Below are 18,200 nucleotides of genomic sequence, written 5' to 3' on the forward strand. Positions count from 1 at the left end.
AACCTGGCCTTGAACACTCCCAGGAATGGGGCAGCCTAACAACTTCCCTGGGGTCTGTTCCGTGATCTTCCCAGGCACAGAGGAGAGGCTGACAGGTCAATACCTCCCAGCATTGTCTTTTCTTCCATTTCTAATGATGGGTTCACTTTTAAAGTGCTCAATGCCTTCCTCTAGTTCTCCACAGTGAGGTCACTCTTCAGCCTGTATTTTCTCCAAACTAGACAAACTCAAAGTCCTCAGGTGTTCCATTTAGGACATGCTTTCTATCCCTGCCGCTAGCTTTGTTGCCCTTCTCTGGACCTAACCAAGGGCCTTCATACCCTTCTTAAACTGTGGGGCCAGAGCTGCATACAGTTTTCAGAGTGAGGCTGCACCAGCACTGAGTGCAGCAGGATAATTTCCTCTCCTTACTGGCTGTTTGGGGTGTGTTTGATGCCCCCCAGTATAGGGTTTGCCATCTTGATGACCTCCTTTTTTGAAAATAATATCTTAAAAAATTGGTGAAAAAGTAATATTAAGGTTGACTACTGGTGCTTGACTAAATATTAAGTAAATATAAGGTAACTGAAGAACAGGATGTCTAAAAAAACACATTCTTTTTGTTACTAATGGCTGCAGTTTACCTACACTGAATGCAGAAGGGATTTGTAAAGTGGTGTAAGACACACACCCTGTGCTTTCATGACATTTCCTGCTATGCCACTTCCTTTGAAGAATATTGCAATTTGGTGTCTTTGTCACCTGCATATGGCACCTTGGGGTTCAGAATGTGAAGTTCAGAAGAATGTTCATACTTAGACCTCAAGCTGTCTTTTTTCTTCGCTTAGATTTAAAATGAGGGAAAAATCTGAACAGAAAAGTGTACCAGTGGAGTCTTCACCAAGGGATAAAGCTTTGTGATAGCATTGTGTTTATGCATGGACTAGTTCCATAGATATCGAGAAAGTTGTGTTGAGATTTAGTTTGAAGTTAAGACACCTAAATCCATGTGCTTATGGGGAGCTATGTTGTTATGCAATTGTCTAAATTGTCCCTTTAATCTGATAATCAGAAGGATAGAGGTTTAGTCTATGCAGTTAGTACAGCCTAGACAGTGAGTCAACCAACTAGCTACTAGAGTTTCACTCCACTCAACAACACATAAACATCTGTGTTATTGGAGATTTATGAGACACCCATGTGAATATGAGAAGCATGACATGGGTCTTACAGGAAACTCACTCTCATCTGGGAAGAGACAGATCAGGCAGGATCAACTGCTTCTTAAATGGTGTTTAGCAATGGATTTGAGGCTTGTAGGGCTAGGCAATACAGAGGGTGAGGCTGATGGAGTGATTCAGATCACTTGAAGGAGATGCCTAGAGCACCTATGGAGCTGTTCACTTGTCCAGCATAGTTGCTGTGTGTGTGTTCTGAGATGACGCTTCATTTCCAGAAGCGTTTGCAGGGGGAAGCAGGTTTCCTTAGGTCTTGTGGTGTAAATGCTATCTCCATATGGATGTCTTAGGTATTTTAAAGTGTCTCAAATATTCTAGATGGTCAATTGCCTTTCTTATCTCTCTGCTTCAGGGTGTGAAACATACCTGTTGATTGAACAGCTATTATAGGGCTTTTGAATCAGCCTCCTAAAGACAGGTAGCATTTGAGTGATATCTGAGGTGTCCTAGAGTATGCAGGTGTGTGGAGTTCTCTGGTGAGACACCAGACCTGTGAGAGACTCATGATCCTCTGGACCTGCAGCTGGAGGCCAGCTGGGATATTGCAGGATATCTCAAAGAGCTCCAGAAGCCCATGTCGAGGAAACTGAATCCTGACCCACTGCATAAAGTGATGTCTTCAAAACCTAGCCAGTGTGTAAACATGAGTATATAGACACTTACGTGGAGGTCTTTTAACCTGAATTATCCCTTAATTTTGCCAGCATTTGCAGAAATAGTTAATTTCTCAGTGAACATAAGAAGCTGTTGGCTGTGTGATGTTACTGGCTCTGCTACACATCAATTATGTGTGTTCTAATAACACTGCAATCTGGGAAGTAGTCAAGATGCTAGAGATTTTTTTGTTTGGCTGTTGTTTGTGGCTTACTGTTTCTCTGAGTCATGGTCCTTATCTGGAGGGTATTATTTACTCAAAATAGGAAATCCCTCTGATTATTGGATTGAATTTAGGAATGAATTAGGGGGAAGACATGATAAAAAAATAAAATATAATACACATTTGAGGATTATGTTTCTCTTGCATCTGAATTATATCTAGAGATGGTTATGGCTTTGTGAATTGGTATGCATAACTAGATAAATATAAATATTATTGTAAGTTACAGCACTGACTTCTGCAGCTGCACAAGTCCAGAAAGCATTCATTCTTCTGTGTCCCAAGTAATTACATAACAGATACTGAAAAGCTGGAATGGGAAATCTGGTGGATTATTAAACTGTAAGAAAATAATTTGTTCTGTGGGTAAAAAACCCCAGTGCATGTATGTTACTAGGATTTATGCAAGCTTTCAATGTAAGTATTTCACATGCTTTTAATAGTAGGTGGCTTAGATTAAATTCAGTTTCATAATGTAATAACTGTTATAAGTTATTTTCCTGGCACCTGTAGAACATGTTCAATCAGATTATAGTACTTCATATAATCATAGGCTGTATGTATAAATATCCAAATTAATACTTTAATGGACTCGTTCTTTAACATCCAATACATTTTCACTGATGACATTGGAGATGAGCAACTATAAATGAAAGCAGAATTTGTCCTTATAAAGTCATCACAGTTTTAGTAAGATTTAAATTTTGTGAAGACTGATCATTTCTTTTCAAACCACTGCGAGCATTCTTTAACAAATGTTAAATGTTTAAAATCACTTGCAGTTGCTTGAAAAAAGCATGCTGAAGCAAAGGAAAACTTTGAACTTCTATCTAACTAAAAGTAGGCCTTTGTGAACTCAGACCTTAAAAAATTTCAGGAAGTTCTAAGTAATGACTCAATAAACTTCTCTTTCAGTATCGTCATAATTATTCAGCTCAGGAACTTTTAGGCACTTAAAAGTGAAGCACCGTTAAGCACTTTTCCTTCCACTGTCCCCTGTTCTTTGCTGTCAGACCTCTGCAGGATGCTGGTTCCCAAGGTTCTGGTCAGTGATGATTTTGTCCAGGCACAGAGGAGAGGCTGACAGGTCAATAGTTCCCAGCATTGTCTTTTCTTCCATTTCTAATGATGGGTTCCCTTTTAAAGAGCTCAATGCCTTCCTCTAGTTCTCCACAGAGCAGTCAGGAGCTCTCTCCAGCCCTCTTCAGCCAGATGGGCACTTTCTCTCAGGTCACCTTTGGTACATGTAACCTCTTTACATTTCTCTTGCCAGCCAGCAAATACTGGTTTTTTGCTGCTGACTCCCCATAAACCTTTAAGAAAAAAATCACTTTTGATTAGTCTGCCCCCACACAGTCCATAGACTGTTCATTTGTTAAACCTTTACCAGTGTTGGTGACAAGGTGACACAGGTAGATTTGTAAGGCTGTGGCCTTCATCCAGAGGAGGAGGCAGCTCAGCTGTAGTAGCCCATTTGAGCAAAAGATGTGCAGAAGACAGAGGGCTATCCCATGGTAGGGTCACCATTCAGTAGACATGCTACCTGCTTTCTTGAGGTGGCCCTGAGAGATCCGGAGAGCTGGGTCTGGCCTTCAGTCACTGCTCTCCTGGCAGCCGTTCCTGGCGCTGCCCGGGCTGTGTGCCTTGCACTCCAGGCATTGGAATTTACTCTGCCTCTGCTTTAAGATAGCCAGAACAGTTCAAGGTCTGATCTTCTTAAAGATTTAAAAGTGGAACTATGTAGCCAGCCGTCCCATCGGTGACTATATGTGATTGTAGGATAAAGTCTATTCCATGTGATAGCTGCATTGTCTGTCATTAGTCAATGCAGCAGCATTACCTGTCCTTCAGCATTTGTTAGGGTATACTCTTGTGATATTTTATTTCTCAGCTGAACTCCTAGTTGTTTCTTCTGGAATTCTTCAGTGATTTATTAAAAAAACAATAAAATTCCTAAGTCTTAGGTAAGAAAATGAGTGTGGAATTCTTGAAATTTCTGGGACTCATCTGAATCACAGCAAGGGTGAGAGAAGCATGAAGTCTGTCATTAATGCCATAAAACCACCAATAAAGAGCAAATTCCTCTTTTGGTAAGCCATCTCACTGGACATAAAACCTCTCCTGTTGGTGACCTGATAGTTGAACATCTCTTTCAGAGATGGTTGCCAGTAGTGCTCAAACATCTCCAAACCTTTTGTTTGTGATGGCAAGCCTTTATTTTTATCTTTGTTTTCTACCCTGTGCTACTTTAATTTTCACTTTTTCTTTGGCTCTTGTTTATCTCTCTGTTATTCTGCATGTGACCTTAGGGCTATGTAACAAAACGCTTGCTGGTTATCTGGTATGCTGTTTTAGTGCCGTGAAATGACACGTCCCATTTGTGCGAAACGCTCCATTACTTCTGCTGTGTTGTATAAACACACAAAAAAGAGGGGAAAGGGATCTCAGATCCAGGAGTACCTGAAATGCATTACTAGTAGGGTTTTGATAAAAGATACCAGGCATGGTTTGATTAGCAATGCAGAATAACTTCTCCTGCATAATAATTGCTAAGTATATGAGACGAATGATAAAGCATAAATTAGCAGTGCACATAGGGTGAATGGTATCATTTTGCAGACTAACAAATACACAGATATTCAACAACATTGCCATTTTAATGTGTTATGCACCAGTCCCATGTTAGGAAATGAAGGCATTTTCCAGTCACAGACATGCTTGACAAATTACAAAAATCTGTGGTGAAATGCAAACTCATACAAATCTGCATGAGCTAATTCATGTTTCAATGTTAATGATTTGTTTTCTATGCCTTAATCTTAACCTCTTGTTTGTGATTTAGCGGCCTCTAAGGCGGGTCAAATTGCACACAAGTGTTGGTCTAATCCTTTATTCATTTTGTACTTCTTAGGGGTTTTGTGTTCTCCCCATAAAACTTTGAAGCATTGGTGGGTATAAGTTTGTATCTTTTACCTGTTTTGTTTAAAAAAATATCAACAAAAACAGAAAAAAAAAAAAAAAAACCAACAAAAAAACCACAGTAGCAAGATACAGAAACACAACATTTCCTGGTGGTAGTTTTAACAGCTTTGATCACCGGGATCTCTGTCTTAAACCGCTGCTGAGCTTCCATTCAGTTCTAGTCAGATTAGTCAGGTGTCCAAAGCTCTTGGAGTGGTCAGATCACTGTGTTGTGGTGGTTCTCACAGGCTTCAGTGGGACTCTGTCTTGATCCTTTAGAATTTCATCTATCTATGCTCTAGCTGAAAGGTTTTGGGAGCAATTTCCAGATTCCCTCTCCTGAATCTCTAGTGTAATGCTATTAACTCTATATTCTTCCTTGCAGAGACCAAAGTTATGACTTCATAGAATTTCAGTTAGCCAAAAGTGGTAATTTTTTCTTTAGTTACCAGCACTTAAATTTATCATCTTTGCTTATTTTGCTTAGGGTTTTTTATTAAAAAACCCGACAACTGATAAAAATGCAATTTATCAATTCTGTTGTCCTCGATGTTTTTGTTGGTTCAAGAGTATAAGTGACTTAAAAAGTTAAAGTGACTATAACATCACTATTTGATTCTTGGGGGGAAAAAAGGAACAGCAGAAAGAATTGTTAATAGAGAGCGGACAGCCTTCTCAGGGACAGCTGGTAAGTATTGTTAAAGCAGTTATTAAGTCTCAAAAATACCTATGTCTAGAAAGATAAAAAGGCGTAGAGGCTGCTAACCATCTGCAGAGGTGTATTTGAAATGCATTTATTCCTAGCTAATATTTAGAAATAGATAAATCAAAGAACAACCATAGAATATGCTGAGATAGACGGGACCCTTCAGGATCAAGTCCAATTCCTAACCATGCCCAGGACACCCCAAGAGTCACACCATGTACATGAGAGCATTGTCCAAACACTTCTGGAACTCTGCCAGGTTGGTACTGGGATCACTGCCCTGGTGAGGTCTCCCCTCAGACTCCTCCAGGCTGAACAGACCAAGTGACCTCAGCTGCTTCTCACGAGGCTTCCCCTCCAGGCCCTTCACCATCCTTGCGGCTCTCTTCTAGGACTAGCTGCAGTTATACCAGGTGCATTTGAGTATATTGACCTGGAATATGCAGAAATAGGGTGGGACTATTGGGAACACTGACCTTGTAACTGGTGCTTTAGAATGGATTCTTGTATTTCTGCTCTTTTTAAATTCTACTTCAGGGGAACCTGATTTTTGAAAAATTGAGTTACTCTTAAGAAATATAATCAAAATTTAAAGTATGAATGAAACAGGATGTGCAAGATCAGGGACTACGTAAATTACTGATTGCATTATAAAATGTAATTGTCAGCTGTAAAATGACAATAATGTGTTTCTTCTGACTTATCTTGAATTGGATATTATTTTACATTTTTGTGACAGTCAGTGTGCCACCAAATCTACGGGAATTTGTATGTAACAGTGTACTTTAAGAATATTTTCTGTTTGAAAGGAGGTGGTATCGTGGTGACTGTTAAACAGATGTTTAAAGGAAATACGTATCAAAACACATGCCAGTAAAGCTCAGTAAAATAACTGAACGTAATACTGTTTAGAAACCTTGATACCCACAAGTATTAATTTAAAAATACACTTGCACTGAAAATTTAAATTTGCAGTCTTTTTAAGGAAATTCTTGCCCCCTGTGAAATTTGTGGAGGAGGAAAGTGTACTAGTGGTAGGTCACATTAATACATTTTGAATTAGACAGCATGAAGATTTACAGTTGTCCATTCAAATGCTGGACACGTGTCTTTAATATTTTACATAATTTCTGCTTTATAAAGATAATATTTATATATATATTAAGACCATTATACTACAATCTTTTTAACCATATATTATTACTAGGCATCTTGTTGTTAAACCAGAAACTATATCTGTGTGAAATTAAATCAGCCTTGGCCCATTGCACTGTAAAGTCCTGAATCATCTTTTCTGATGAGAAAGAGAAATATATATGTAGGCATAAGAGCTGTATTTTTGTACAATCACTGGGATGTAATTTAGAATTTTTTTTAATGTGTTTTTCTGTTAATAAAGGGGACCCATGTCAGGACCCAACACAGACCCATACGGAAGTAAAGGCTTTAAATAAGTAGGTCCTCTGGTCTTAGCTAAAAGTCACCTTTCTAAAGTAAATTTTCTAAACAGACTCGGATAGAACTTTACATTGTGAGTAAAGGGAGCAAATGTCACAAGAGCACCTGTATGTTGAGCGTGCCACAAATACAGATACAAACTGAGGCTATGAAAGAGTGTAGTCATAGAACAAATGTCTACTTTGAAAAAAGACACATTAGCATTGTGCCTGTTCATAGCTGCCCATCTGTCACAGTATTCTGTGGTGTTACAGTATAAAATTTTCTAAGCATTACTGTCAAATTTTACCCCAGTACCCTGAGAGTAGTCAACAATGAGCAACTGTATCCTTGGAAATTCTTTGGAAGCTCCTCCTAGATCTTTGCTGTATTATTCATTCTAGATCCTGTCAATAAAATGTGGAATACTTCAGTGGAACTGGCCTCTGGGGACAAAGTCTCTGGGTCTTATGATTGCAATTCCTTTTCAAATAAGCAAGGGATAGTCAGTGGTAACACCTGATAATGCCTGGCAAGTCACTCTGTACTTCTTTTTCAGCATGAGAAACCATACACATCTGTCCTTGACAATGTGTGCTGGTTTTAGTAGATTTCATAAATCCATGACAAAAACAAAGAGGAAAGTTAAAAATATTTTTCCAAACAAAGTATACTATAGGTTAGACTTGCTTGCATTTTGAAAGCTTCAGCTTAGTTTTAGGTATAGTTAGATGCTTCTTGGATCTTTTATTCAGAGCTACACAGAAATGCCTTGCAGGAGCATGGGAGGAAGATAAAGCTACATTTTTATAAACAGTAATCTTAAAGTCAGTTTTCAAGGCAGATTGGCTTTTATGATTTGTTTCACTTTTATCTGCCAGAAGGTTTAGCTCTGCTACAAGGTTTCAGCCCCAGTACACAGTGTCACTGCCCCGACAAAGCTGTTGTGCTTTTATGATGGCATTGAAGCAGCGGGTTATTTATAGCTGACAAATCAGTGAAAAGTCGCATTAGCTGCAATGAAAATTCCATATACAAATAAAAACTTGACCCCCAGCAAGCTGTCAGAGCAATTTCTGATCCTTCAGTTTAATCTTCCTATTTGTGGATCATTGAATGGGTAATAAAAACATACGAAGTGCAAAACAAGTCTGCTGACTAAACCCCTGCTATTTACTGTGCTGCTTACTTTTGGATTTGGAGTGTAGCTAATAGTTTCAAAGGTTGCTACATATTTTTCTGCTTTATCTTGCTCAAGTTACCAAGTGAAACGGGAAGTTAAAATGCATGTGAGAAATTTCTATTGCTCATAAATGCTATGTCATCTCTGTGAAAGGCAACCAGCATTACAGCCCAACGCTGGAACAGTGATGTTTGTTTAAGAGGATTGGTGGCCAGAAATAAGCCACAGTGTCTAATCAGACACAGGCCCTGCCTGGGCACCGAGCCACAGCGTTTATTGCGTGTGCATTTCTCATAAGCAAAATGGCTACGTACTGAGGCGGGTGGAAGCGAAGTCTGGAAGAAGTTACGGTGGAAACGGCAGTTCTTAACTTTCTGAGGAGGATTTAAGCGTATATAAATACACGGGAATGAATGAAACTGTGCGGCTGTGAGTTACAGACAGCCAGATGGGGAATGTCTGTGGATGTGTGAGGGCTGAAAAGGAAGAACAGTGTTTAGATCCTGCCAAAGCTCCCTTAAGTCCAGATAAACATTCCCCTGGAAGAAAATATTTCAGAAGAAAAAGGAGAAAGAAATCAACTGAGGAGGGATCAGATTCAGTGCACGTTAAAGAAAATGAAGAAAAAAGGAAGTATGAAGTGGAGATTTCAGAAAACAGCAAGATTCATCCCAAGGGTGTGGGATTGGCCGACTTCATCCCCGGGAGAGTGACAGTGGCTGGTAATGCTCTGCCTGTGAGTACAGACCTTTCAGTTGATATTGCTAAAGCAGAAGTTTTCTCGGGCGAAGCAAAGAGTGATTCTCTTTGTGGGGAGAACTTCTGTGGTGATAATCAGAGGCTCTCCAGGTCTGATGAAACAGACGCATGGTTAAAGGAGCAAGACAAGAGCAATTCAGAGGAACACTGTGCATGGAAAAGGAAATGTTCACAATATGATAACAGGAGAGAATTAGCATTCCCGAAGAAGTCCAGTGGCCTTTGTTATAGAAAAGGAACTACTTCGGATTCTGCTATCCACATTTTAGGCAGACAACATGAAGAAACTGAGTTGAACAAAACTTCTTGCAGAGTCATTGAAAATATTTCAGAAAGCAGTAAATGTGAAAAGTTGTATCGCTTTCCGTCTGAAAGCAAAAGCGATCCGCTACTTGAACAAGAGAGGTTTTATCCTGATGCTGCACTTTCCCATTTGCCAAAAGAAAAGGCATTATTTAGCATTGCACCAAACAGGCGCAAGGTAAATATTTTGATACAGTACATTATCTTTGAAAGTTAGCTTAGAATAAGTATTTGAATGGTAATTTATCTATTATAAAAATATCCTCACTTTGTTGTGTATAAACCTTTTACCATGCTGTCATACTAAGGATATTTGTAGGGCAGAACATATCACTTGATCTTTTTCAAAGGCTATGTAATAACTCTATACTTTAGGAGTATTGTTATGTTCTTGTGCTATTTTTCGCACTGTAGTTTGATCTGATTCCCAATTTAGAAAAAAGATTTTCATGTTAAAATGCTGCTAGAAGATAGAGTGAATTTTAGAGTTCACATTCAGTATCTGCAGTAAACTTTCTTACAGCCTCTTCATGGTCTTGTAGTTTCTTTGGGTCTTGTTTCAAGGAAAGGAAAAGTTCTAATTCTCTTCAGTTATGACCAGTAGGAACTGAAGAATGATAGAGCTATGTAAGCAGCTTGAAATAGAACGAGTGAACATTAATCATGTTAATAGCACTCTACACTTCTTTTAAAGGATCTTTCCTCCCAAACTGTCTAGATGACCTATTAATATTAATTATTGAAATTCCATTTTCCTCTGAGGGTAGGATAATTTTATTTTTACAATAGAAGAAGCAAAAATACAATCTTGGTTGCAGAATGTCTGAAGGAAAGCAAATTTTTGGTAACCATGCTTACCAATTCAATCCATATTTCCAGTTTTGCCCCGCCCATCTTCAGGACAACTGAAATCTGCACATGTGAGTCAAATGCTGATACCAGGAGGTGGTCCAAAACTGATTCCCCTTGCTCAGTGGGGACATCTGAGCTTTCAATTGAATGACCAGAGGGAATGGGCATATGCCTAAGGCATTCTTTCCAGCAAAGAGCTAACTGTCTTTTGCATATATAATTTACTTTTCTAACAGGAATCAAACAATACTTTGTCTGAGCTTAGTTTTTTTTAAACATAGATAACACACCCAATTACGACACGTGGTAACAATAGCACAAATAACCTCATAATACACATAGAGATCTTTGCCCTCTTAATCTTAGCTGGAATTCGGGAACAGCTTAGGAATGTTTTTTGATTTGTACAAAACGTCACTGCTGAGTAAAAGGGTGTGAGGCCTTGTCTGTTCAGCTAAGTGTGGCTACTTTTTCCTGTATAATGGAAAAAAATACAGCTTCTAATACTGCTGCACTTATTATTACAGCCAGGTCTATATCTCTTGTTACCACGGAGGAAGGGAGAAAAAATACTTTTGTTGAGCACTCACATCAACTGATGTTGATAAAACACTGCATGAATATGAAACTACCAACACGTCAGGGTAAATGCCTCGGCTGCTAAAATGTCTAGCTTTCAGTTCACTTCCCTTTCACAACCCAAGATTTTCAGCGTAAGTAATTTTAAGAACACCAGGGTTTGACCTCTAAACAAAAGCAGGAAAAATTAGATTTCAGACTTTAATTACTGTACAAACTCATCACCACTATCCTTCTGATTATTTTTGAGAACTAAGCAGGCATTTTAATGCTTTACATGTCAGTCTTTTTTATACTGAGTGAGGCTGGTATTTATAAGGGTTTGCAAAGGTCCTGTGGCCTGAGCTGGTACACAAATTTCACAGTTAGCAATCTCAGCTTTACTATCTTCTTTCCTGTACTTACAGAGATAGGTAGCCTTCCCTTACCTTGTCAATTTACCTATGCTGTACTCTCAGCTTATGCAGTGCCTCAGATGTGACCGACAGTTGAAAGCACGTTGGCTTTTCAAACTGAGAGGCAGACACCAGGGGAAAACTCATTGGTACAGTGGGATAATTTGCGCTGTAGAAGATACAACATTTTACCCTCTGAAACAGTACGGTCCCCTCTACTGAAATACATCCTTTGAGTTTCTTTTTGTGGCATGGTTTCTTATGCAAATAAAAAATCAGGATTTTGTGTTCAAATATGTGCTACTTCATTACCTCTGTTTTCCTGATTACAGAACTCAGCTTGGAGGGATCTACTGAAGCCCTGCTCTTGGCTACTCATTAATAACTTTGACAGAAAAGTTTCTTACTTTCTGCTGAGGCCTAATAAGCATTTCTCAGATCATAGCGTGGTCTGGGAGAGAGATGATACACCACCACAATCATGCATCTCTAGCTCATTATATACTTTTGTGCAGTTTAGTACATTATGTCAAGTTTAGACTTGCTTCAAAACATTTAGCATAAGATGGAATCAGAGGGAAGACTTCTTGCTATCTGTATGAGTCTTGCTCTTCTGTTTGCAGTGTGAAAATGAATCACAGATGTCCAGCATCACTGTTGATCTCTTGGAAAATCTTCTCCAGTCTGCTCTGCTACAAATTTTATCATTAAAATCAGTGCAAGAAAAGAGCTTGAGGCTTTGGATTTTGTATACTGTGTGATGCAGGGGGAATGTACAGGCTGAGAAAATGCATGTGCAGTAGCAGAAGTGAACACGTTCTCCCAGTTATAGGCAAGAAAAGAGAGTACTTCATGCCAGTTAAGGCTTTGATCCTGAAACAGGAGGGCTGTATAGAGAATTACCTCTGTTGCTTTTTCTTGCATAATTTTTAATTCACAGGTTTTGAAATAATTTGGAGAACTGGATCTCTGGCAAACAACTGCTCAAACTCATGCAAACGCTGTAATTTGTTCTTTCCATGCTTAAGGAACAAATGTGCTCTACTTAAGCAGTTCATAGTGAGTAAATGATAGGCTTGTGGGATACAAAAGGTTCACACAAACTTTGCTTTGGAAGGACTAAATTTTATGAGTAGAAGATTTGATTTCTCTTTATTTTCTGTTCTAGCATTCTTAGTTTAATAGTCCTTCTGTTTTTCTCCTGTGGAAAATGATGTTAGAAATATTGATGATAATGTATCGTTGGTGGATGAGTATCTCTACTGTCCTTATGGGATTATCAAAGGAAAGATGGACTCTCTCCCTTTCTCTTACACCTTATTTTGTTGTGGTAGTATTTTTCTTGTTAAGAAGTTTCAAGTTAATTGGGCATCTTGCAAGCTAGAGCCCATATTTGTAGGTGCAATAAAATATAACTATTTGACTCACCATTTCACTTTGAGTATTTCTATTTCATTTAGAGCACTTCTACTCTTAAAATATTAATTCAGTGTTTATGAAAAAGTCTGAAATGTTGGCCGGCCTTGAAAGCTGAAATACTTTATAGAACAGAAGTGCTCAGGCTGTTTCAGGTCTCAGGCTGATGTTAATGTTCCTTAACCTATAGTGAAATGGGCTACCTCCATGAGTGAAAAGCCTTTTCCTTTCTCTTCAGATGGCTAACTAGGGTGCTTGGAAGATTCTGATCAAAAACCTGTTGATCTTTTACGTAATAAACTGAATTAATGTTTTAGCCATCCAAAATTTCAACTGTGAGCTTCCCTAGTGGTCATGTTCAAAGTTCTCCTTGTGTTTGTGTCCATGACTAAAATGTTGTTTATATCTAACACCAGATACTAGTACAGTCTTCAAAAGTTACCTTGATGTTTGAAACTGCTTGTTTCCAGAGGACTCTAATGTGCACTCAAACATGCTGTGTTTGCACTCTCTGCAGTCTGAAGTGTACAGAACCATCCCTGCTCAATTAACCGTGAACGAGGCTAGGGGTTTGAACTTAGCAGTAAGGAAGGGCCATTAGCAAATTGCATTGTTAGCTTGCTCGTGCTAGAGTATATTAAAAAATCTGATAATTAAGGATTACATGCAGAGGACTTTCTGAAAATGACAGATAAAAAATATAGGTTTGGGTGGGTTTTTTTTGGTTTTTTTTTTTTTTATGCTAGACATCTGGCACTTTGAGATGACATCATGTCTTTCAGAAGCGTTGTCCGGATAAGCAGTAAATGGTTGACTTCATTTATATTGTGATCTGGTTGTTCTGTGGTGAATAGAAACTTAAGCTACTGAAAAAACATTTTGTTTGCTTTCTTGCTTTGAAATACCAAACTATAAAGCAAACCTACAGGGAAAAAGTCTTGCACTACAGCTGAGTTCCCTAGCTTTTTACAAGAAAATTTTAAGAGTGATTACGAGTTGGTCTTTTGCCACGTTGTATTTTCTGTTGTCTTTAAATACAAGACTCATCCCATCTCTGTTTCATTCAGTAAATACTCTTTGCAGGATTTTGATACCTAGAAATGATCACAGCTGCATGTGTTCCCTACTGTGTTTTGGAAAAAAAAAAAAAAAAGAAAAAAAAAAAAAAAAGAAAAAAAAAGAAAAAACAAAAAGGTTTTTTCCCTTCTGTTTGATATTTCTTAAAAATGTGCTGAAGCTGGAGACAATAGGATGCAAAAAAAGCTGTCAGGTTATTTAGGGGCTGGTTGAACAGTTAAAACTGTTTTACTTTCTAGCGCTGGTGTTTGTATTTTTCCCTTACATCGATCCAGCAGATACAATGGCCTGTGATAGGTATCTGAAGGACTTAATTCACAACTGGTGATTTTGTGGATACTTGAATAAAAAGTAATGTAAATTTTTTTCCTCCATTAAATTTATTTATAATTTACTGTATAGGTGTAAATGCTCATCGTTCCCTGAAAGTATGAGAGGTGGTAAAGCAGAAATTGCAAATTGCAGTGAGCAATCTTTAAGGCTCTTCCTTTAGTTCCCTGCTTCCCAGTGCTTTCCACCACCTTGTCTTAGGCCATGACATAGCAATATCAGGAGTCAAGGTTCACATCTTTCTTGGCACTGAGATTTGTGTGGCTCTAATGTGAGAAAACCCCATAATTTCCAGCCTAGTTTGTTGGAATTCCCCCTGTCAGAGCCCAGACAGAAGATACCTCTGTGTTAGTTGTTATAACCGTCCTGGAGTTGTTATAACCATCCTGTCTGACCTCATGAGTGTAGCTGCATGGTTTATGCAGGAACAGGATTGCTGGAAATAGCACAGCTCAATTTATGGCTCTTCTGCAGCGAACTCGAGCACCCAGAGTTGTTTGTGAGCAAACCTGCCCTGAGCTGTGGCCTCAGGCTGGCTCTGGAGGCAGAGCAGACCTGTGTCTCTGCAGTGCTGGGTGGGAACTCGTGGGGAGCAGCCTCTTCCAGGGGGGCTCACAGAGCTGCTTGTTGTCTACCACAAACTGTGGCATTGCCTCAAGCCCTCTTGCCTCTGCCCAAGCAGCTCTGTGTGCTTTTCATAATGGCTGAGTTACATATTCAGGTTATTGTATTGTGCCTTGTGGTACATGGGTTCCTATGTAGTTCATAGTAACCCCTTATATTGTCTCTTGTTTGGATAAGTGGTAAAAGGCAGTCAGAAAAATGCCAATGTGCTAGAGCACTTCCTTTGTCAAGGCACATCTTATTTTTCTTCCTTTTGAGAGTTTACCTTTACATTGAGTACAATTTCTGTAACATGAGGTACAAACAATACATGTGCAAATCAGGGAAAAGTCTGCTTCATATTTATGCTGTGGTAGTTTTCCAAGGAAATGGACAGAACTTCATTATGGGATGATTTAATGTAAAATTCCCAATACTTTCCTGTTTTCCCTGATATGGATTTGATAATCCTTAGATTATACAAAACTGAATCTTCTTGATCAGACAAAATTTTTATTTATAATCCTAAATTAAATTTATAATTCCTAAAATACTTCTCAGAAAGCTTTATCTTAAAACTATTGGTATCAGTTTTCACTCAGAATGACTGTTTTGTTACTGAATTCCAGAACATGTATTATAAATTAAACTGTTTTAAGAGAGGAACTTCGTAGCTAAATAAATGATGAATAGTGTAAATATGGTTATTGTATAAGTGTGACTATATACATATAGAACATATTGCATTTTATATATGCTTAGATAGCATTTATGCATAATAGGTGTTGTACATAAAAATAGATTGTATTATCAGCACAAATAAACTGTGAAGTATTTTGCATTAGTATTATATTGTACCCAGAAATTAGGAGACTGAGAAACTGAAGAAAACTGTGAATTTTGTATTTCGTATTGAAGATACTAAGAGTGCATAAGGATAAGGCATGAAAGAATATTAATACAGCATCTAAATAATCATCATATTCATGTATGTAGATACCGGACAATAAATTCTCCAGCAATGCAGAATGGTTTTCTGCAATATTTTAAACATTCTTGTGGATTAGATGTAACTGTAATTTTTACATTAACTGTGTTTTAGATATCTGATATCCATGTTACTGGGGAGTCAGAGGACATGTCTGCTAAAGAGAGACTGCTCCTGTGGTCGCAGCAAACAACAGAAGGTTATGCTGGAGTACGCTGTGAAAATTTCACTACCTGCTGGCGCGATGGAAGGTTATTTAATGCCATCATTCATAAATACAGGCAAGTACGCTGTTTGCTCCCTTGGAAAATGTCAATTACAGCATTTTAATGTACAGAGAGAGGGGGCTCTGTGTTTTATGTTGTAATAGAACTGCAGCTGTGGAGATGACACTGACTCTTCCTCAGTGATTTCCTGCTCTTTGCAGAAGGCTCATTAACCTTTGCATGCCCCTCCTTCCCCAGAGAAGTCTTTCCAGGAACCCTGTACATCTTTCATAGGGCATGTTCAAGCTGCTAGGAAGTATGTTTCCAGAATTCAGTCTTGTCTACAGTTCTTTTTTGTCATACCAATGTTTAAGTGCAGATGGTGTAGAGGCAGAGCTGATCACCAAAGTCCAGAACTGCACTGCTGGTGAAAGCCATCAACAACTGCTGTATGATCGGGGATATGTCTGAGATCCCTGTTTTCTTCCTTGTATGACTTTACCCTTGGATGGCCTGGAGTGCAGAGCTTCTTCAGTGTTTATGTGTGGAGCCCAGACCTACTCTGAGATGCATTTCCTGTAAAAGGGTATTCTCATGGAAAATGTGACCAGCTGGCGTGAATGTTCCCAGTGAAAGGATGAAGGAGGATTTGTGCTTTTGTGACCGTAATCTTCCAAAGTTAAGCAGACATTGTAGAGTCACTGGTGGCTGTGACTAGAGACTAAAGGGTACAGGATATTAACTTGAAATACAGCTGAAGACATCTACTGACAGAAGAGGATTTCTAATTCTGGATTCTAAGTGAGAACAGGTCTCTCTTGACAAAGCTGACTTTGGCATCAAGCTTGCCAGAGATTTAATCACTGATGTGTTTTACTGTTCTCTCTTGCTTGGTGACATGTCTTCTTTATTGGGTATTTTCTTTTGATTCCTGAGCTGACTAAGGAGGTTTGTGTCTTAGAGGATCACATGGGAGAATATTCTGCCTGCTGGGCTAATCAGTGTGTACTGACTTGTCCTTCACTGCACGAGGCTTTCTGGGTTTTTGATAGCACGTGCAGTTTGTACTCTATGCCCTGGAGCATATCATAAGGAAGTTTAAGGGTACATGATTTCATTGGTATAATTTGAAGGAGTGTCCCCAGTAAAGGCAGTTTTGGTGTTTTTTCATGCACATCCAGTGAACAGAGCCTGAAGCAGATTATTTTGTTGTTGGATTTCCTCTTGTGGGACCACTTGGCCCACCACAGAAGGAAGTCTAGGCAGACACAGCATACATGTGATCCTTATGGGGATTAGGACACTAAAGTAAAATGGGAGACAGGTGCAGCCTTTTCCTCACAGGCTGTGTCTGAAGGCTGTAAGCATCACACACAGTGCTCAAAGTCCCAGAGAAGCTGGCTGTGGCAATGCATAATTTGGTGGTGAAACGAAGCTACATCTCAGTCAATGAGGTTGTTTTCTGGCTGTGCTTCTGTTCTGGGTGGCTGGTCAGGGAGGAGTTGCATGCCAGCCAGAAAGTCTCTTTTTATAACATTGGCAAGACAAAAGGAAATAGCTGGCAGAAGACAAGGCTGTTTTACTTGTGACAGAGCAGCCAAAGGAATGAACATGGCATAGGCAAGTATTTGAAAAAATAAACAAAATGAAAGATACAGAGGGATTGGAGAGGGAAAGAAAAAGGGGGGCATTTAATGAGATGGAATAATGCAAAATATTTCCCAGAGCTTCTACAGATCCTTGTATCTTACATAGAGCAGTGTAGCCTTTACTGCTCAAGCAACTTGTAATTATGGTACAGATCAGTTAATAAATATTGAAAAACTTGAATCCTGTCCTCCAGCTGTGCAAATGTTAATACCTTGGGAGACGACTGAATTGCTTTGTTGGAACAGTGTTTCTGGCATTACTCCATGAGTTTCATTCACAGTGTTTCAGCAGGGAGGAACAGGCACTTTTGACTCGAGTGTGTTGCACAAAGCAAGTGATTCAGTGGCTGGGGAGCAGAGTTCCCATTTTGTGTGCTTCTATGCCAGTTTCCATTGAGCTTAATTTAATTCTGTTAGCATAACTTCACCTAAGGATTGTGTCCTTCCCAGGAATGTTTACCAACTTACCTAATGTGTTTTTGCTGTGAGAAGTTACATGTTCCTCCTGGATTCCATTTCAAATGGAATGAGAGTGAGATTCTTCCTCTGATTTCAGTGCCTTTCTATGTATCTTTCCTTTTTTGTTCTGTACCGTTAAAACAGAGGTAATAATTTCCAGCTATTGCTCACAGGAGAGGAATGGTCATCCCATCTGTTATTTT

At 38.9% G+C, this 18,200-nt stretch overlaps 1 protein-coding gene across 15 annotated transcripts in view; it reads left to right on the forward strand.

Annotated features, from left to right (window-relative positions):
- DST (dystonin) overlaps positions 1-18,200 on the forward strand; it is a 297,150-nt gene that overhangs the window by 116,435 nt on the left and 162,515 nt on the right. For all 15 annotated transcript variants that reach the window (XM_040059996.2, XM_040059997.2, XM_040059998.2 and 12 more), the window contains one exon: positions 15,798-15,964. In XM_040059996.2, coding sequence (XP_039915930.1) covers positions 15,798-15,964 — 167 coding nt within the window. The remainder of the gene's footprint in view (positions 1-15,797; positions 15,965-18,200) is intronic.

The sequence above is a fragment of the Hirundo rustica genome, chromosome 3, assembly GCF_015227805.2.
Source record: "Hirundo rustica isolate bHirRus1 chromosome 3, bHirRus1.pri.v3, whole genome shotgun sequence".
Taxonomy (NCBI): Eukaryota; Metazoa; Chordata; class Aves; order Passeriformes; family Hirundinidae; genus Hirundo; species Hirundo rustica.